Source organism: Oncorhynchus keta, unplaced genomic scaffold, assembly GCF_023373465.1.
Source record: "Oncorhynchus keta strain PuntledgeMale-10-30-2019 unplaced genomic scaffold, Oket_V2 Un_contig_3013_pilon_pilon, whole genome shotgun sequence".
Lineage (NCBI taxonomy): Eukaryota > Metazoa > Chordata > Actinopteri > Salmoniformes > Salmonidae > Oncorhynchus > Oncorhynchus keta.
In genome coordinates this window covers 11,310-32,500 of record NW_026286912.1, presented here as the reverse complement: position 1 = coordinate 32,500, position 21,191 = coordinate 11,310, and the positions used below count along the sequence as shown (strand labels likewise).

Below are 21,191 nucleotides of genomic sequence, written 5' to 3'. Positions count from 1 at the left end.
GAGAGAGGGACAGACAGAGAGAGAGAGGGGACAGACAGAGAGAGAGGGACAGACAGACAGAGAGAGAGGGGACAGACAGACAGACAAAGAGAGGGACAGACAGACAGAGAGGGACAGACAGAGAGACAGACAGACAGAGAACAGAGAGACAGGGACAGACAGAGAGAGAGAAGAGAGGGACAGACAGACAGAGAAAGACAGACAGACAGACAGACAGACAGAGAGAAGAGAGACAGACAGACAGACAGACAGAGACAGAAGAGAGACAGGGACAGACAGACAGAGAAAGAGAGACAGGGACAGACAGACAGAGAAAGAGGGGACAGACAGACAAAGAGAGGACAGACAGACAGAGAAAGAGAGACAGGGACAGACAGACAGAGAAAGAGAGACAGGGACAGACAGACAGAGAAAGAGAGACAGGGACAGACAGACAGAGAAAGAGAGACAGACAGACAGAGAAAGAGGGACAGACAGACAGAGAAAGAGGACAGACAGACAGACAAAGAGAGGGACAGACAGACAGAGAGAGAGAGGGACAGACAGACAGAGAAAGAGAGGGACAGACAGACAGATAGAGAGAGGGACAGACAGAGAGAGAGAGGGACAGACAGACAGAGAGAGGGACAGACAGACAGAGAGAGGGACAGACAGACAGAGAGAGGGACAGACAGACAGAGAGAGGGACAGACAGACAGAGAGAGGGACAGACAGACAGAGAGAGAGAGAGGGACAGACAGACAGAGAAAGAGAGAGAGAGGGACAGACAGAGAAAGAGAGAGAGGGACAGACAGAGAAAGAGAGAGAGGGACAGACAGAGAAAGAGAGAGAGGGACAGACAGAGAAAGACAAAGAGAGGGACAGACAGACAGACAAAGAGAGGGACAGACAGACAGAGACAGACAGACAAAGAGAGGGACAGACAGACAGACAGACAGACAGACAGACAGACAGACAGACAAAGAGAGGGACAAAGAGAGGGACAGACAGACAAAGAGAGGGACAAAGAGAGGGACAGACAGACAAAGGGACAGACAAAGGGACAGACAAAGGGACAGACAAAGGGACAGACAAAGGGACAGACAAAGGGACAGACAGACAGACAGACAGACAGACAGACAGACAGACGGACAGACAGAGGGACAGGCAGAAAGAGAGAGAGAGACGGACAGAGAGAGAGAGGGACAGGCAGAAAGAGAGAGAGAGGGGGACGGACAGACAGAGAGAGAGAGGGGACAGACAGAGAGAGAGAGAGAAGGACGGACAGAGAGAGAGAGAGAGGGACGGACAGAGAGAGAGAGAGAGGGACGGACAGAGAGAGAGAGAGAGGGACGGACAGAGAGAGAGAGAGGGACGGACAGGGAGAGAGAGAGGGACGGATAGAGAGAGAGAGACGGACAGAGAAAGAGAGAGACGGACAGAGAGAGAGAGAGAGGGACGGACAGAGAGAGAGAGAGAGGACGGACAGAGAGAGAGAGAGAGAGACGGACAGAGAGAGAGAGAGAGAGACGGACAGAGAGAGAGAGAGAGAGAGACAGACAGAGAGAGAGAGAGAGAGAGGGACAGACAGAGAGAGAGAGAGAGAGAGGGACAGACAGAGAGAGAGAGAGAGGGACAGACAGAGAGAGAGAGAGACAGAGAGAGACAGACAGAGAGAGAGACAGACAGACAGAGAGAGAGAGGGACGGATAGAGAGGGAGAGAGGCACGGACAGAGAGAGAGAGACACGGAGGGACAGAGGGAGAGAGAGGGAGGGACAGAGAGAGAGAGAGAGAGAGAGGGAGGGACAGACAGAGAGAGAGAGAGGGAGAGTCGGACAGAGAGAGAGAGAGAGAGAGACGCACAGAGAGAGAGAGAGAGAGAGAGGGACAGACAGAGAGAGAGAGAGAGGGACAGACAGAGAAAGAGAGAGACAGACAGAGAGAGAGACAGACAGAGAGAGAGAGGGACAGATAGAGAGGGAGAGAGGCACGGACAGAGAGAGAGAGAGAGACGGAGGGACAGAGGGAGAGATAGGGAGGGACAGAGAGAGAGAGAGAGGGGAGGGACAGACAGAGAGAGAGGGGAGGGACAGAGAGAGAGAGAGAGAGAGAGAGAGAGAGAGAGAGAGAGAGAGAGACGCACAGAGAGAGAGAGAGAGAGAGGGGGACGGACAGAGAAAGAGACAGAGAGAGAGAGACAGACAGAAGGACGGACAGAGAGGGACGGACAGGACAACATAGTGATTGAGATGAATAGTTTCCCATTAAGTTAATTTCATATCACATGTAACAAGACAGTTTAGTTACCTGGAGGAAATGGATGTGATCCTCTGTGTGTGAGAGCTGCTCCAGCTCAGTGCTTCTCTTCCTCAGCTCAGCTATCTCCTGCTTCAGTTGCTCCAGGAGTCCTTCAGCTTGACTCACTTGAGCCTTCTCTTGGGCTCTGATCAGCTCCTTCACCTCAGAGCTCCTTCTCTCAATGGAGCGGATCAGCTCAGTAAAGATCTGATCACTGTCCTCCACTGCTGACTGTGCAGAGCACTGGAGAGAGAGAGAGAGAAGAGAGAAGAGAGAAGAGAGGAGAGAGGAGAGAAGAGAGAAGAGAGGAGAGAGGAGAGAGGAGAGAGGAGAGAGGAGAGAGGAGAGAGGAGAGAGGAGAGAGGAGAGAGGAGAGAGAGACTTTGACTTTTGGTCTTGCTTTATTGAAACATTCTTAATTAATTTAAAACTCACCCCCCCACTCCTAAAATAAATAAAAAATAAATAAAAATACACAGAAACCATCTCCTACAACCGTATATCCAAAACATCTTCCCCAGCAATACAGACAGCCCCCCCAACACACCATATCTCCTCAAACATCTCCACACATTTTATCATTTTATAGAACTCAAACTCAACCCTAAGGCGCGCAGAGACCATCCCATGAAACAGTAGTAAAGGGTCTGTTATCCCCCACCTTGACCCTGTTCCTCCTTGTTAGCCAAATAGCTAACTTTGCCTGAGCAAACAGAAAATTCAACAAAACACATTTTTCTTTCTCCTTACTCGAATACCTGTATCCCATTATAAACATCCCAACAGCAAAAACCACCCCCAACCTGTCACACAGACATTCCAACAGAGACATTAATGGCATTAACCTGGTGCACACAGAAAACACATGAATTACAGTTTCTTTCATTTGACAGAAAGGACACCCCTGCCCAATTCCCGGATCAACCCGTGCCAACCAGCTGTTAGTGGCCAGGGCTCCATGAAGAACCCTCCACTGGAGGTCCCCTGGGGGGGTTTGTAGAGCGCCCTCCATCTAAAACCCACCATACTCTCCGCCCCACATACCCCCTGCCACTGATGTGCCTTCACTCCTGTTAGGCTTCTAATGCTCCTCACCTTAACGCAGAGGTTGTAGAGGGCTTTACCTCCCACCCCTCAAACTCCCCCAGGCTCGGAGTGTTAAAATCTAACAAGTCCTCCAGACCCCCTTGCCAGTCTCCAGTCTCTGCCGTCACCTGCAGTGGCGGGAACATTGGTGGCCCCTCTCCCTTTGGCCTCTCAAACACCCCCTTACCGGCTCAGACAGTGCCTCCTGGACCTCCTCCAGGAATCTCTCCAGCAGCCTAAGAGACGTTATTCCTGTTTGTTGCGCCAAGACCTCCGGGGTTTTCCACCCCTCCTCTCCCAGCAGTCTCAGGTCACCCAGCCTTTGTAAACCCCCTGCCATCAGTTGCCTCTGCAGGGTGGCCGACTGAACCGATCTCAAAGGGATGGCTGGGTTGTGGAAGATGGGCTCCTCCCACACCCACTGCCCAGGCTCCACACCCCTTCTCGTGTGGGCCTTAGCAGCTGCCAGGCCCTCAGCACCGCAGAGTAAAACTCTGAGAGACCTGCTGTACTCAGCCTCTCCAGCTTCATGAGGAACAGCTGCCGGTCCAACCCTAATCCGCCAGCTCTCCTCAGCAGCGCATGCTGGTTCCCTCCAGCCAACATCAGTGTGGTACAGCAGTCTCTGCACCGCCTTTAGTCTGAAAGCAGCCATCCTGCTCTCCAGTTCCACCAGGCCCTGTCCTCCTTCGTGGACGGTCATGTACAAAACTGCTGCCTTCAGCCAGTGATGTCCCGACCAAAAAAAAGTCCACCAGCTTGCGTTGCAGGTCTGCAAGCAGACCGGCGGGGGGTTGAGGACAGCCAGTTTATGCCACAAGGAAGATGCCACCAGGTTGTTGATTATCAGCACCCTCCCTCTATATGACACTTGGGACAGGAGCCACCTCCACCTGGCCAGTCTTGACACCACTGCCTGTGTCAGCCCCTCCCAGTTCTTGCTGACCCACCTCTCTGAGCCCAGGTACACCCCCAACACTTTAAGCCCTTCACAACCCCACTGCAAACCCCCTGGAAGCAGAGGAGGAGCCCTATCCCCCCATGCCCCACATAACAGAGCTTTGCTCTTTCCCCAGTTTACCTTAGCTGATGAAGCTCCCTCATACACCTTCAGACTGGTCTCTAGTTCCTGCATATCTTGCCCATCCCTGACCATCACAGAAACATCATCTGCATATGCTGAGACTGCAATTCCTGTCACCACATCCATGCCTGTCCAGCACACTCCCCGCAGTCTCCTGCGTAGCAGTCCTAAAAAGGCTCAATGGCTAGTGTGTACAGCTGCCCAGATAGAGGGCATCCTTGTCTAATGCCCCGTCTCACCCAGACTGGCCTACTGAGCCCCCTCCCACCTTAACCATACATGACGCCCCAGCATACAACAGCTTCACACAGGTCACAAAACTCTTCCCAAACCCAAACACAGACATCGCATTAAACAGATACTCATGATCCACTCTATCAAAAGCCTTCTCTTGATCTAAAGAGACCAGTCCAAAGTTCACATTAGAACCTCTCGACAAGTCCAACATGTCCCTAATCAAGAACAAGTTGTCCGTGATTGAGCGTCCCGGTACACAATATGTCTGGTCCTTGTGTATTATAGAGTCCAGATGGGACTTCAGTCTGTTAGAGAGGACCTTGGCAAAAATCTTGTAGTCCGCACAGAGTAACGCCACAGGCCTCCAGTTCTTAAGTTCACACAAGTCCCTTTTTTGGGCAGGAGAGTCAGAGCCGCCCGACGGCAGCTCATCGGCAACTCTCCTACCCCTACGCATTCTCGCAACACGCAAAAGAAATCCTGTCCAATTGTTCCCCAGAATTTTTGTAAAATTCCACTGGAAGTCCATCAACCCCGGGTGCACGACCGGGGGACATCTGGGTTACTGCCTCTGCCAGTTCATGTGACAACAGAGGAATGTCCATTTCATCCCTCTGTGCCCGAGAGAGCTTAGGGAGTCCTGCGAACAAGACCTGAGCACACATAGGATCACACATTTCTGCCCTATACAATTCAGTATAAAACTTCACAGTCCGCTCCCGCATCTCCCCCACCACAGAGGTCACCCGCCCATCAGACAGCCGTAGACAATGCAAACCCTTGGCTTCACTGCTCTGTCTTTCCAAACCAAAGAAGAAGGAGCTGGGAGCATCCATCTCCTTGAGCATGGAGAACCTAGCTCTTACAAGTGCTCCCTTTGCTTTAACCTGGAAAAAACTGCCCAGGTCCCTACGTAATTCGGCTAAGTTAGCCTGGAGGCCTACATTGCCTTGCCCCACCATCTCTACCTCCATCTCACTAATACACCACTCTAGTTCCCCCAACACTCTCCTAGCCTCTGAGGATGAGAGAGCTGTGTACTGTTGACAGAAAAGCCGAATTTGCACTTTCCCCACATCCCACCACTGACTCAGAGACTCATACTCCTCTCTTCGCTGCCCCCATCTTTCCCAAAAAGTCTGGAAACCTGAGCAAAAAGTGGCATCTTGTAAGAGCTTTACATTGAACTTCCAATAAGATGCCTGCCGGGGCCCTGGTGAAATAGACAGCCGAGCCATGGTTATGTGGTGATCCGAAAACCCCACTGGGAGAATGGTAGCACTCAGAAGCCTATTGCTCTGATTCCTGGACATGTAAAAACGATCAAGTCGAGCTGCACTCACCCTAGCCCCAAAAACCTTCACCCACGTATACTGTCTTGTGTTTGGATGTTTAGTTCTCCAAACATCCACTAGGTCAAACTGATTAAAGATGTCCCTTAACACTCCCACTGACACTGAATGAGGCTCTTCCCCATTTCTGTCTTTTGTAAAATCCATTGTACAGTTCCAGTCACCTCCGAACACCAGCGTCTCCTCAGGCGCTACTTGTGAGAGTTCCTGTCTAAGACTCCCAAATAGAACCCCTCTTTCTCTCCCTGTGTTAGGCGCATACACATTTATAAAGACAAAACACATGTTGTTAATTTCTGCTTTAACAACAAGCAACCTACCCCTACACACCTCCTTTGAGGAGCAAATTTTTACAGCCAGACCCGTGCAAAAAGGACTGCCACCCCTGCACTAAGATTTGTCCCATGGCTCAACACACTTGCCCCTTTCCACCAGAGCCCCCAATCAACTTCATTCACCACATCACTATGCGTCTCCTGCAGAAACAACACCTGTACTTGTTTATGTTTTACATATTCACTCAACACACTCCTCTTTCCCGCATCTCTGGCGCCATTTATATTGAGCGAGCCTACCCGAAGAGTCTCCATAAGAAGTGGGAGAAAAGCCAGCAGAGAAACAGACCAATAGCAAAGCTCAAAAAGCCCCAGTGTCAGTAAGAAATTAAACATTTAAACAGTGTCTGAAGGTAAACCTTTACGCACTGTTGTGACCCACTTCCTCAACCTAAACCGTTTCTTGGGTGAGAGGACACCATGCCCCTCATTTCTCATAGCATGTTGTACTGATCTTACAAACTTTCTAGGATCAGGAAAAAAGCCTCAAGATTAACTTTTTTCCCCTTAGTCTCATTCAGGAACCTTGTCAGTTCTCTCAACGTGTACTTAGACCCCTCTGGTTGACTGGCTGTCAGCTCCGGGCCAATTGAAGAGGAGTCTGAAAAAATACCTCCTCATCCTCTTCCTCAGACTCACTTTCCTCCTCTTCTCTATCTCCCACCCTGACCACCTGCCCTTTCTCTCTGGTTAGGGCCTCACCCACAGCAACAGGCAACATTTCCATGGTGCCTTTGTCCACACCCTTTTCTTTTTCCTCTTGACACCCTCCTCCTCCTCCCCTAATCTCTTACACTTCCCCACTATACTCTCCTCATCCACTAGAAAAAACCTGACTAGACGCAGTATCATCTGCACCACCCTCCATAGCATGACTAGGGCCAGCCTCAGCTACAACACCCTCCATAGCATGACTAGGGCCAGCCTCAGCTATACCACCCTCCATAGCATGTCTAGGCCCAGCCTCAGCTACCCCACCATCTCTAGACTGACTAGACCCAGCCTCATCTACACCACCATCTCTAGACTGACTAGGCCCAGCCTCTGCTGTCTGCATCTCCTTACCCCCTGCATTTTCACCTCGATTTCCAGCCTTGCGCTCGTACCCTCCCCTTGTCTATGGCCTTTATGTGGGCACGCAAAGCTCTTGTGCCCCAAATCCCCACATTCAAAACACCGTAGACTATCTGTGCTGGCAAAACCTGCATAGAGCCCTTCCCCATGCCTCACTTTAAAATGCACATTTAGCTGTTGCTCATTATTGTTCAGAAACATAAACACTTGCCTCCTGAATGAAACAACGTGCTTAACGGCATCTGCCTGAAAACCTGCTGACAGTACACGGAAACCGCTAGCAAACTTACCAAAACGACTCAGCTCTTTCCTAATTTGATCATCCGTAATAAACGGAGGCAAATTTGCCACTACAACTCTTGTTGAAGGGGTAGAGAGAGGTGAAATTGACACCAACACATCCCTTACAAATATTCCGCTAGCAATTAGCCTACCGACCAAATTAGCTCTTTTCATGAACACAACAACAGTTCATTCTAGAAGCAGAATGTATAAACTCAGCTCCTACCTGTTCACCGACCGCGAGCAGAACCTCCTCCACCTTAACTCCGTTCTCAGGAACACACCTGAAACCATGCTGAATCGACAGCGTCTCTTGCGCACTAGGCTGAGAAGCCATTGCGCACACTATACCTTGCAACCCCCAGGAACGTTACTCTGTCCTCTTCCACCCTAACTTTGAAAAAAGAAACTTTGGATACCGCTAAAAACAAATATTGCATTAACCCTCCACCATAGAAAATAACATGTAAAGAAAAGAATAGAATCAAGAAAGTTAGTTAGGATAGAGCTTTCCACACCAAACACTCAAACTCCAAAAACACCCAGCATGCACCGAGAGAGAGAGAGAGAGAGAGAGAGACAGACAGACAGACAGACAGAGAGAGAGGCAGAACAGAGCAGAATTAGGCCGATACCCACTAATTATCAAAATCCAGAAAAGAGACGTTAAATTCTATAATATTTTTTATATATTTGTTCAATCATGGTTTACACCTCTAAATCCTCCTATCTAACTCAGTACTTCTGAGAAAATAAAAGAGTCCTACTAACTTCTAATAGACCCTCCCCCACCCCCCAAATCACTTCCAAGTGTAATGTTTACTGTTAATTTCTGATTGTTTATTTCACTTTTGTTTATTGTCTATTTCACTTGCTTTGGCAATGTAAACATATATTTCCATGCCAATAAAGCCCTATGAATTTAATTCAATTGAGAGAGAGACAGTTCCATTTTAATGTATAGGGGACATGAGTCAGTCATGGTTACTCATGGTTATGTGATGAGGCAGCCCAGTTGGTTACATGAACCAGTCTATTCTCTGAAAGGGGTCCAGACAGCCTGTTCCCAACAGTGGAGTCAGTGGGATTGGATAGGGGCCCCTCTCTCTCTCTCTCTGACTGGAGGAGAGAAGTGAAATGGTGTGTCTCCTCTGGTCAACAATACTCACCTTGAGAGACTTCACAGCCTGTTGGAGTTCCTTCAGCTCCTTCTCTCTCTCCTGGAATCTCTGCTGGACCTTCTGCTGACTCATCCCCAGCTGCCTCTGTGGAGAATCACTCTTCAATGAGCTATCAAGCTTTATTAGTCCAGTAGATCAATAGTATAGTAATGTGACATAGGACCCATAGAGAGGAAGGTCTACAATCCTGAGGAAGTCCCTTTACAACATGATATTATGTTGCTATGTGAATGATTATAGTTTTTATGGTAGGCCTACATGTATCAAGGGGTTGAGACTGAACTTTGGACTCAATAAAGGCCATTCAGAATGATAATAGTGTTTGACTTTAGAAAATGGTGATACATTTGGAGAATCTGGGTCAACATATCTATATACTCAAGATTTGTGTTCATATGTGTGGATCCATTTCATATTGTATATAATATAATGATCTCATATTGAAACAGTCTTAGTTCCTACTGTATCTTAAATTCTTTGTTTATCAGACAGTCACCAACAAGTTGTTCTGGTCTTACCTGTTTCTCAGTCCTCTCTGCTGCAGCTGACACTGTATCATGGCCTTTATGTCCATCCATCACACACAGCAGACAGATACACTGCTGATCGGTACGACAGTAAACCTCCAGCAGTTTGTCATGATGAGAGCAGATCTTCTCCTGTAGTTGTGCGGTGGCTTTGACCAGCTTGTGCTTCTTGAAAGCAGGAGATTCATAGTGAGGTTGGAGGTGAGTCTCACAGTAAGAGGCCAGACACACCAGACAGGACATGAGGGCTTTCTGCTTTCTGGTCCCAGTGCAGACATCACACACCACATCTCCAGGTCCAGCATAGCACAGAGCAGGAGGGGGAGCAGCCTGGAGTCCTGTCTTCTTCAGTTTCTCCACCACTTCAGTCAGCACAGTGCTCCTGTTCAGAACAGGCCTTGGGATAAAGGTCTGTCTGCACTGTGGACAGCTGTAGACACCTTTCAGATCATCCTGATCCCAGCTTTCTTTAATACAGCCCATACAGTAACTGTGCCCACAGGCAGTTGTCACCGGATCCTTCAGTAGATCCAGACAGATGGAGCAACAGAACAGTTCCTGATTCTCTGCCATTTTGTTGCTCTCTCCCGTAGTTTAAGCAATGGCAGTGTGAAAGATGACTTTCTGTTTCATGGAACTCTACACCAGAGGAGGGGGAGTGGCTTCCTACTGGACTGGGTTCTCTGTATGTAGAGGGGGAGTGGCTTCCTACTGGACTGGGTTCTCTGTATGTAGAGGGGGAGTGGCTTCCTACTGGACTGGGTTCTCTGTATGTAGAGGGGGAGTGGCTTCCTACTGGACTGTGTTCTCTGTATGTAGAGGGGGAGTGGCTTCCTACTGGACTGGGTTCTCTGTATGTAGAGGGGGAGTGGCTTCCTTCTGGACTGTGTTCCCTGTATGACGTCTCTCACGTCACCCCGCTCCTCCGCTCTCTCCACTGGCTTCCAGTTGAAGCTCGCATCCGCTACAAGACCATGGTGCTTGCCTACGGAGCTGTGAGGGGAACGGCACCTCAGTACCTCCAGGCTCTGATCAGGCCCTACACCCAAACAAGGGCACTGCGTTCATCCACCTCTGGCCTGCTCGCCTCCCTACCACTGAGGAAGTACAGTTCCCGCTCAGCCCAGTCAAAACTGTTCGCTGCTCTGGCCCCCCAATGGTGGAACAAACTCCCTCACGACGCCAGGACAGCGGAGTCAATCACCACCTTCCGGAGACACCTGAAACCCCACCTCTTTAAGGAATACCTAGGATAGGATAAGTAATCCTTCTCACCCCCCCCCCTTAAAAGATTTAGATGCACTATTGTAAAGTGGCTGTTCCACTGGATGTCATAAGGTGAATGCACCAATTTGTAAGTCGCTCTGGATAAGAGCGTCTGCTAAATGACTTAAATGTAATGTAAATGTAATGTAGAGGGGGAGTGGCTTCCTACTGGACTGGCTTCTCTGTATGTAGAGGGGTTGTGGTTTCTTTGATAAGGAAGTATGACAGTGTGTTGGGGGGTAGACAGAGCTGGTCAGTATTTATGTTATATGTATTTGAAATATATATTTGAATTACTTCTGAGTATTTTGTTGTTTGAATTACACTGGGCTGAACTGCACTCCAATGTATTTTGTATTTTTTATTTAAAATCCGAAATAGTTGTATTTTTTACCCCTTTTTCCTAGTTTCCAATTGGTAGTTACAATCTCGTCCCATCACTGAACCATCCATAAGGACTCGAGAGGCAAAGGTCGAGAGCCTTGCGTCCTCCCGAAACGCAACCCAACCAAGCTGCACTGCTTCTTGACACAATGCCCTCTGAACCCGGAAGCACCAATGTGTCGGAGGAAACACTGGCGACCATGTCAGCGTGCACTGTACACCCGGCGACCATGTCAGCGTGCACTGTACACCCGGCGACCATGTCAGCGTGCACTGTACACCCGGCGACCGTGTCAGCGTGCACTGTACACCCGGAGACCGTGTCAGCGTGCACTGTACACCTAGCGACCGTGTCAGCGTGCACTGTACACCCGGAGACCGTGTCAGCGTGCACTGTACACCCAGCGACCGTGTCAGCGTGCACTGTACACCCAGCGACCGTGTCAGCGTGCACTGTACACCCGGCGACCGTGTCAGCGTGCACTGTACACCCGGAGACCGTGTCAGCGTGCACTGTATACCCGGAGACCGTGTCAGCGTGCACTGTACACCCGGAGACCGTGTCAGCGTGCACTGTACACCCAGCGACCGTGTCAGCGTGCACTGTACACCCAGCGACCATGTCAGCGTGCACTGTACACCCGGCGACCGTGTCAGCGTGCACTGTACACCCGGAGACCATGTCAGCGTGCACTGTACACCCGGAGACCGTGTCAGCGTGCACTGTACACCCAGCGACCGTGTCAGCGTGCACTGTACACCCAGAGACCGTGTCAGCGTGCACTGTACACCCGGAGACCGTGTCAGCGTGCACTGTACACCCAGCGACCATGTCAGCGTGCACTGTACACCCGGCGACCATGTCAGCGTGCACTGTACACCCGGCGACCGTGTCAGCGTGCACTGTATACCCGGAGACCGTGTCAGCGTGCACTGTACACCTAGCGACCGTGTCAGCGTGCACTGTACACCCGGAGACCGTGTCAGCGTGCACTGTACACCCAGCGACCGTGTCAGCGTGCACTGTACACCCAGCGACCGTGTCAGCGTGCACTGTACACCCGGCGACCGTGTCAGCGTGCACTGTACACCCGGAGACCGTGTCAGCGTGCACTGCGCCCAGCCCGCCACAGGAGTCGCTCGTGCGCATTGGCACAAGGACATCCCTGCCGGCCAAACCCACCCCAAACCCGGACAACGCTGGGCAAAATCTGGACCGCCCCATGGGTCTACCGGGTCAACAGAGTTTGGACTCAAACCAGGATCTCTAGTGGCTCAGCAGTAAGATACAGTGCCTTAGGACACCGACCACTCGGGAGGCCTGTCATGGAGACTCTAACCAATAGGGAGAGAGACTAGCTTATTCAAACAGCAACTTTATTATCAGATTATCAAATCTGGATCAGTTGACCCAGCTGGGTCCTTTGCAGATACCAAAAAACAGGACATGTCACTTACAGTGGTCACATCCAAACAGCACTTGGCCGCATTCCTGAGTTACACAAAGGCAGTTTGTTTCAGTAGAAACTTACTAGCTAATAACTATGCATCATTCCCTGAGTAGAAAACAGATTGACAGAGGAGACCTACAGGTAGTGGGTTAGTGTGGGTTACTGATCCTAGACAGAGGAGACATACAGGTAGTGGGTTAGTGTGTGTGTTTGGGGTGCAGTATGAGTTGACGACAGAAATGATCCTAGGTGTCTGTTGCCTGGTCATAGATTTGTGTCCTTGCCAACTCTTTTGCTGTCATTTTCAGGCCAATCATTTGGCATCACCATGAGTGACAAGGAGTTGGCATGATGACACAAATAGACTGGGACTCAGGCTAAGGTCTGCAGCAGTGAGGAATGTGTGTGAGAATGTGGAAGAGCATGTTGTGGTGAGAACAGAACAGTGGAAGACACACTACAGATTATTCAGAAACTATTCAGGAAGTATTCAGAAACTATTCAGGAACTATTCAGAAGTTTCTGTGCTAGTTTCTGTTCTCTGGCATGTCTCCAAAGAGACCAAAGATAACCCTGAAGGAGCTGCAAAGCTCCACAGCAGAGATTGGAGTATCTGTCCATAGGACCACTTTTAAGCCGTACTTTTCACAGAGCTGGGCTTTATGGAAGAGTGGCCAGAAAAATGTCATTGCTTAAAAATAAAATAAGCAAACACGTTTGGTGTTTGCCAAAAGGCATGTGGGAGACTCCCCAAACATATGGAAGAATGTACTCTGGTCATCATGATCAATCTGGCCATCAAGGAAAGCGCTATGTCTGGCACAAACCCAACCCAACACCCCAAGAACACCATGTTTTTTATTAGGAGGGACTGGAAACTGAATTGAAGGAATGATGGATGGTGCTAAATACAGGGAAATTCTTGAGGGGAACCTGTTTCAGTCTTCTAGAGATTTGAGACTGGGACGGAGGTTCACCTTCCAGGTTGTAAGGCAACAAAATAGGAAAAATGCCAAGGGGGGTGAATACTTTCGCAAGGCACTGTAGATGGCATTACAGGGCATTCAGAAGTTATTCAGACACCTTTGGACACCTTTGGTTACATTAGTCTTTTTCTAAAATGGATTAAATAAAATGTCATCAGTAACTATAATTTAACCCAGGAACTAAAATCTTTGTCTCCTTCTCGACGTTGCATGCATTTCTTTATCTCTCCCTCCCTCTAACCCCTCCTTCACTCCCTCCCTCTAAACTCACCTATCTGGCAGAACCAGAAAGTCCACACCTCCCCAAAACTAACTTCTGTGGAAACAAAACTGATCTGAGTCTCTGTATCGTCTGTTTGTGTGAGAGTGAACAACCATCCAAATGGCTCAACAGGGAGTTCAACTGGACCAGGACCAGTTCTGTTGTTCTGTCTGTCTGGATCTACTGAAGGAACCGGTGGCTATTCCCTGTGGACACAGTTACTGTAGGAGCTGTATTGAGGGCTGCTGGGATCAGGATGTTCTGAAAGGGGTCTATAGCTGTCCTCAGTGCAGAGAGACCTTCACTCCAAGGCCTAATCTGAGGAAAAATAACATGTTGGCTGAGCTGGTGGAGAAACTGAGGAAGACAGGACTCCAGGCTGCTCCCCCTCCTGCTCTGTGCTATGCTGGACCTGGAGATGTGGTGTGTGATTTCTGCACTGGGACCAGAAAGCAGAAAGCCCTCATGTCCTGTCTGGTGTGTCTGGCCTCTTACTGTGAGACTCACCTCCAACCTCACTATGAATCTCCTGCTTTGAAGAAGCACAAGCTGATCAAAGCCACGACACAACTACAGGAGAAGATCTGCTCTCATCATGACAAACTGCTGGAGGTTTACTGTCGTACCGATCAGCAGTGTATCTGTTATCAGTGTACAATGGATGAACATAAAGGACATGATACAGTGTCAGCTGCAGCAGAGAGGACTGAGAAACAGGTAAGACCAGAACAACTTGTTGGTGGCTGTCTGATAAACAAAGAATTTAAGATACAGTAGGAACTAAGACTGTTTGAATATGAGATCATTATATTATATACAATATGAAATGGATCCACAAATATGAACACAAACCTTGAGTATATTGAGTTTGTTACAAATGTATCACCATTTTCTAAAGTCAAACACTATTATCATTCTGAATGGCCTTTTATGAGTCCAAAGTTCAGTCTCAACCCCTTGATACATGTAGGCCTACCATAAAAACTATAATCATTCACATAGTGTGGTTGCAAATATAACACATAGATGCATAAGATGTATAGAATAGCTGAACACTAAAAACAGACTACATGAAGGGAAGGTGACATAGCTGCCAGGATAGCTGGAAAAACCAAGGCCGGAGGGATATACAAAGGAGGGGGTCCGTCAAATGACTAACTGATGACCAATAGACATAGTTCGCATATTTTTGAGCTAAGTGCAGAGCCAAAGCATAGGGCTGTAAAATAGAGGAATGTATAGTATTTTTAGTATAGCTGGACACGCTAGAAACTGAGGAGACACATAGTCTGCTGATCTTAGATACACACAAACAAAAGAATGCATTTAGTTAAGTGCAGGAACAAAGCAAGGGTCTTGTCATCATTATAATCTGACGGAAAGCAGATATGGGCGTTATTATAAGCAGGTATGGGCTTTATTGAGCTGAACAAGCAGGATGCACGGATTGGAATGTAACGTAATTTACATGTGGGATGGGCTCATATGCAATATGTGGATAAATACTGGAGCCAGGGCTCTGGAAAAGGGGCTCTCTCTCTCCGCGGGGCTCTCCGGCTTGTTATACTCTTGTATTAAAAGTCTACAATTGAATTCAAAGTTCTTCATTGTGTCATATTTGAACCGATTTTCCACTACAATAGCAACATAATATAATATTGTAAAGGGACTTCCTCAGGATTGTAGACCTTCCTCTCTATGGGTCCTATGTCACATTACTATACTATTGATCTACTGGACTAATAAAGCTTGATAGCTCATTGAAGAGTGATTCTCCACAGAGGCAGCTGGGGATGAGTCAGCAGAAGGTCCAGCAGAGATTCCAGGAGAGAGAGAAGAAGCTGAAGGAGCTCCAACAGGCTGTGGAGTCTCTCAAGGTGAGTATTGTTGACCAGAGGAGACACACCATTTCACTTCTCTCCTCCAGTCAGAGAGAGAGAGAGAGGGGCCCCTATCCAATCCCACTGACCCACTGTTGGGAACAGGCTGTCTGGACCTCTTTCAGAGAATAGACTGGTTCATGTAACCGACTGGGCTGCTTCATCACATAACCATGAGTAACCATGACTGACTCATGTCCCCTATACATTAAAATGGAGCTGTCTCTCTCTCAATTAAATTCAAAGGTGTTTATTGGCATGGAAACATATCTTTACTTTGCCAAAGCAAATGAAGTAGATAATAAACAATCATGAATGAACAGTAAACATTAAACAACATTTATTTTCAAAAGAATAGAGACATTTCAAATGTTATAATTCAAGTGCAAACAGAGTCCTGGAGGTGAAATGGAAATGAATGAGGGAGAGTTCAGTGAGGTAGAAGGTGTGGAGAAGAGTTCAGAACCAGAGAAGTTTATTTGAAGTGCATTGAAGTTAGTAGGACTATTTTATCTATTTGATTTAGAAATAGACAATTAACAAAAGTGAAATAAACAATCAGAAATGAACAGTAAACATTACACTTGGAAGTGATTTGGGGGATGGGGGAGGGTCTATTAGAAGTTAGTAGGACTCTTTTATTTTCTCAGAAGTACTGAGTTAGGTAGGAGGATTTAGAGGTGTAAACTGTGATTGAACACACTCCAGCACAGTAGGTGGCGCCATGCTCCTTTAACGTTGGTTTGAGGACCTCCATTATATCATAGAAGAAGTTGGTCTGTGAGGGTTTTGTTGTTCCTGAGGAGGGCTACTATTCTTTTCTCTTTTGGTTTTCAAGTATTTTCAGAATGTATTAAAGCCAAAGCAAAAGCTTCCCTAAACAATTCAATATATCAGTCAAAATATCTTTGTCAAACAGGCTGGATGTCCCAAAGACGTTCCTGAAACGAGTCACAGTTCTGAATGATGATGTGATATATATATATATATGATATACCAAGAGGTGTTCTGTACCTGTCTGTCCAGGAAGGAGGAGAGTAGAGCAGGGCCAAGAGGTGTTCTGTACCTGTCTGTCCAGGAGGGAGGAGAGTAGAGCAGGACCAAGAGGTGTTCTGTACCTGTCTGTCCAGGAAGGAGGAGAGTAGAGCAGGACCAAGAGGTGTTCTGTACCTGTCTGTCCAGGAGGGAGGAGAGTAGAGCAGGACCAAGAGGTGTTCTGTACCTGTCTGTCCAGGAGGGGGGACAAGGCCTGGTGGACCTGGAGAGCAGAGTTCTGACTCAATGAGGTGCAGAGAGGCTACTGAACCTACTGTCTCTCTCTCTCTCTCTCTCTCTCTCTCTCTCTCTCTCTCTCTCTCTCTCTCTCTCTCTCTCTCTCTCTCTCTCTCTCTCTCTCTCTCTCTCTCCAGCGCTCTGCACAGTCAGCAGTGGAGGACAGTGATCAGATCTTTACTGAGCTGATCCGCTCCATTGAGAGAAGGAGCTCTGAGGTGAAGGAGCTGATCAGAGCCCAAGAGAAGGCTCAAGTGAGTCAAGCTGAAGGACTCCTGGAGCAACTGAAGCAGGAGATAGCTGAGCTGAGGAAGAGAAGCACTGAGCTGGAGCAGCTCTCACACACAGAGGATCACATCCATTTCCTCCAGGTAACTAAACTGTCTTGTTACATGTGATATGAAATTAACTTCATGTGAAACTATTAATCTCAATCATTATGTTGTCCTGTCTGTCTCTCTGTCCGTCCCTCTCTCCCTCTGTCTGTCCCTCTCTCTCTCTCTCTCTCTCTCTCTCTCTCTGTCTGTCCTTCTCTCTCTCTCTGTCCGTCCCTCTCTCTCTCTCTCTCTCTCTGTCCGTCCCTCTCTCTCTCTGTCCGTCCCTCTCTCTCTCTGTCTGTCCCTCTCTCTCTCTCTGTCTGTCCCTCTCTCTCTCTCTGTCTGTCCTTCTCTCTCTCTCTGTCTGTCCTTCTCTCTCTCTCTGTCTGTCCCTCTCTCTCTCTGTGCGTCCCTCTCTCTCTCTCTCTGTCCGTCCGTCCCTCTCTCCCTCTGTCCGTCCCTCTCTCTGTCCGTCCGTCCCTCTCTCCCTCTGTCCGTCCCTCTCTCTCTCTGTCCGTCCCTCTCTCTCTGTCCGTCTCTCTCTCTCTCTCCGTCTCTCTCTCTCTCTGTCCGTCTCTCTCTCTCTCTCTCTCTGTCCGTCCCTCTCTCTCTATCCCTCCGTCCCTCTCTCTCTCTGTCCGTCCCTCTCTCTCTGTCCGTCCGTCCCTCTCTCTCTCTGTCCGTCCCTCTCTCTCCCACCATAGTGAAGGCGTAGACTCAGGTTTTCAGGGTCTCTATGTTTGTGGTTGGACAGGTTTCTCAATTTCTTTCTTAGATTTTTGCATTCTTCATCAAACCATTTGTCATTATTTTTAATTTTCTTCGGTTTTCTATTTGAGATTTTTAGATTTGATAGAGAAGCTGAGAGGTCAAATATACTGTTGAGATTTTCTACTGCCAAGTTTACACCTTCACTATTACAGTTGAACGTTTTACCCAGGAAATTGTCTAAAAGGGATTGAATTTGTTGTTGCCTAATTGTTTTTTGGTAGGTTTCCAAACTGCATTCCTTCCATCTATAGCATTTCTTAATGTTACTCAGTTCCTTTGGCTTTGATGCCTGATTGAGTATTGCTCTGTTTAAGTAGACTGTGATTTTGCTGTGGTCTGATAGGGGTGTTAGTGGACTGACTGTGAACGCTCTGAGAGACTCTGGGTTGAGGTCAGTGATAAAGTAGTCTACAGTACTACTGCCAAGAGATGAGCTATAGGTGTACCTACCATAGGAGTCCCCTCGAAGCCTACCATTAACTATGTACATACCCAGCGTGCGACAGAGCTGCAGGAGTTGTGACCCGTTTTTGTTGGTTATGTTGTCATAGTTGTGCCTAGGGGTGCATATGTGGGAGGGAATGCTGTCACCTCCAGGCAGGTGTTTGTCCCCCTGTGTCCGGTTCTGGCATTTAGGTCGCCACAGACTAGTACATGTCCCTGGGCCTGGAAATGATTGATTTCCCCCTCCAGGATGGAGAAGCTGTCTTCATTAAAGTATGGGGATTCTAGTGGGGGGATATAGGGGATTCTAGTGGGGGGATATAGGGGATTCTAGTGGGGGGATATAGGGGATTCTAGTGGGGGGATATAGGGGATTCTAGTGGGGGGATATAGGTAGCACACAGGAGATTTTTCTCTGTTAGGATAATTTCCTTTTGAATTTCTAGCCAAATGTAGAATGTTCCTGTTTTGATTAATTTAATGGAGTGAGTTAGGTCTGCTCTATACCAAATTAGCATACCCCCTGAGTCCCTTCCCTGTTTCACACCTGGTAGTTTGGTGGATGGGACTACCAGCTCTCTGTAACCTAGAGGGCAACCAACTCTCTCTCTCTCTCTCTCTCTCTCTCTCTCTCTCTCTCTCTCTCTCTCTCTCTCTCCAGAGTTATCAGTCTCTCTCTCTCTCTCCAGAGGTATCAGTCTCTCTCCAGTATCAATGTATCTTCAGACTTACCCAGCATCGTTGTCCGTCCTCTTCAGTACTTTGGAGATGTGAGTAAGACTGTGTCTGAACTGAGAGAGAAACTAGAAGACTTCCTTAAAGGAGAATGGACCAAGATCTCCACTACAGGTGTGTTGAAAACAATAAGAACATCAACTTTAGACCAATGAAAGTTCCCTACTAGTCATATACATGTGGAATATGGTCTGATGATAACATTCCCTCTCTCTGTCAATGTGTTTGTGTGTCTGTAGTGAATATAGTGGGTGTTGTACTGCCTCCAGAGCCCAAGACCAGAGAACAGTTGTTACAATGTGAGTCTCTTTATTGTGAAGTAACTAACAGTCTCTTTTTACTGACACTCCTAACAATCCCTCTAGAAATATATAGCAATAGTAGATCTAATCAAAGACTAGGTATCTGACTCCTCATATTTCTCTGATTTGATCTCTGCTGTGCTCTAATCAAAGACAGGGTAGATACAGTATCTGACTTAACTTATTGTTCTGACTCCCCTCATTGGTCTCTGCTCTTCTCCCAGATTCCTGTCAGCTCACACTGGACCCAAACACAGCATACACACACCTCTCTCTGTCTAAAGGGAACAGAAAGGTGACCTATACAGACCAAGTCCAACCATATCCTGTCCATCCAGACAGATTCACCTACTACAGTCAGGTTCTGTGTAGAGAGGGTCTGTCTGGACGCTGTTACTGGGAGGTGGAGTGGACTGGTGATGTTGATACAGCAGTCTCATATAAAGACATCAGCAGAACAGGGACAGATGGTGTATTTGGATACAAGAACAAGTCCTGGAGTTTACATTACTATAGTGATGGTTATTGTTTCAGACACAATAATGTTGTGACTAAAGTATCAGGCCCTCAGTCCTCCAGAGTAGGAGTGTACCTGGATCACAAGGCAGGTACTCTGTCCTTCTACAGTGTCTCTGACACAATGACCCTCCTCCACAGAGTCCAGACCACATTCACTCAGCCCCTCTATCCTGGGTTTGGGATGGGATATTTTCAATGTTTGTCTGATACTGCTGAGCTGGTTAAACTGTAAACTGATTTGTTATTAATTCAAATTCAATACAATGTTTTAATCTTGTACATTTCCATGAATCATGATGTCTGATGTTGATGTATATTGGTTGTCATTCAGAACCATTGATATGTTTTCTCAGTTGGTTCTCTGTCTCTATGTAATTCTCCTCAGTATCATTGATCAGCTTGTTGGCTCGGTCCTAATTGATGTGTTCTCTGTCACCTGGAGCTGCATGGAAAATGGTCCAGGAACTAAAGGACAATTCAGGACTAGTCAGCCCACTACAAGCTGGTATCACTTACTTTCTACTAAACTGTATGGTCTGGTTTCCCAGACACAGATTAATCCTAGTCCTAGACTAAACTGTATGTTCAATGTAGATGTCCAGGAAACCGGCCCTAAATGTGTCATCTTTCATCCTCCCATACTGCTCAGTCCAGCAACATTAAACCTGTCCAGCAGGTGGTGCTGTTGACCAAACAATAAAACCAGCAGATATCTTGACTTGCCACTCAGTATATCAGTAATGTTCAGAATAGTACTTTAATAGCATTGGAGATTGATGGTCTTTTTAATCCACTATCCAGAGTCAGGAACAGATGAAGTTAGGTCTGCTACTGTTCAGTGATTAAATATGATTTATGGTGATGGGAAATAATAAAAAACACTCAACTTCATCTAGTAATAGTTTTCCTTTGTTATTTATTCCAAGGTGTGTCTTTAACTTGTAAATGTATTGTGTGGAGGTGAGCTAGTGGTGTGGCTGATAGAATAGAATGAAAAGGGAGGAGGGGAGGAAGAGGGGAGGAGTGAAGGGCTGTTCAAGAAACCAGATGAGGAAGAGGAAGATGTTCAGGGGAATTACTGTCTCTGTTCCAAATGGTTCCCTATTCCCTACGTAGTGCACTACGGTGCTTCTGACCAGGTTTAAAGTAGTGTTCTACGTAGGGA

At 47.7% G+C, this 21,191-nt stretch overlaps 2 protein-coding genes across 5 annotated transcripts in view; one reads left to right on the top strand and one right to left on the bottom strand.

Annotated features, from left to right (window-relative positions):
- Positions 1 to 10,031, bottom strand: part of LOC127923595 (E3 ubiquitin/ISG15 ligase TRIM25-like) — a 43,577-nt gene extending 33,546 nt beyond the window's left edge. For all 3 annotated transcript variants that reach the window (XR_008114786.1, XR_008114787.1, XM_052507602.1), the window contains exons 1-3: positions 9,429 to 10,031; positions 8,899 to 8,994; positions 2,289 to 2,522 (exon numbers count right to left, since the gene is read on the bottom strand). Coding sequence is in view for 1 of the 3 variants with exons in the window: in XM_052507602.1 (XP_052363562.1) it covers positions 2,289 to 2,522; positions 8,899 to 8,994; positions 9,429 to 10,010 (912 nt within the window). In the remaining 2 variants the exon portion in view is untranslated. The remainder of the gene's footprint in view (positions 1 to 2,288; positions 2,523 to 8,898; positions 8,995 to 9,428) is intronic.
- Positions 10,032 to 13,871: 3,840 nt separating this feature from the next.
- On the top strand, positions 13,872 to 20,521 carry LOC118383434 (E3 ubiquitin/ISG15 ligase TRIM25-like). Of its 2 annotated transcripts, XM_052507600.1 has the most exons (6): positions 13,878 to 14,503; positions 15,568 to 15,663; positions 17,076 to 17,309; positions 19,160 to 19,319; positions 19,445 to 19,504; positions 19,732 to 20,521. In XM_052507600.1, exons 1-6 carry the CDS (start codon positions 13,907 to 13,909, stop codon positions 20,256 to 20,258), a joined length of 1,674 nt encoding a protein of 557 aa, XP_052363560.1. In that variant the 5' UTR covers positions 13,878 to 13,906; the 3' UTR covers positions 20,259 to 20,521. The 2 variants fall into 2 exon arrangements, with proteins under 2 accessions (XP_052363561.1, XP_052363560.1); XM_052507601.1 differs by lacking the exons at positions 19,160 to 19,319; positions 19,445 to 19,504; positions 19,732 to 20,521 and adding an exon at positions 17,960 to 17,991 and having other exon boundaries at positions 13,872 to 14,503.
- Positions 20,522 to 21,191: the final 670 nt, after the last annotated feature.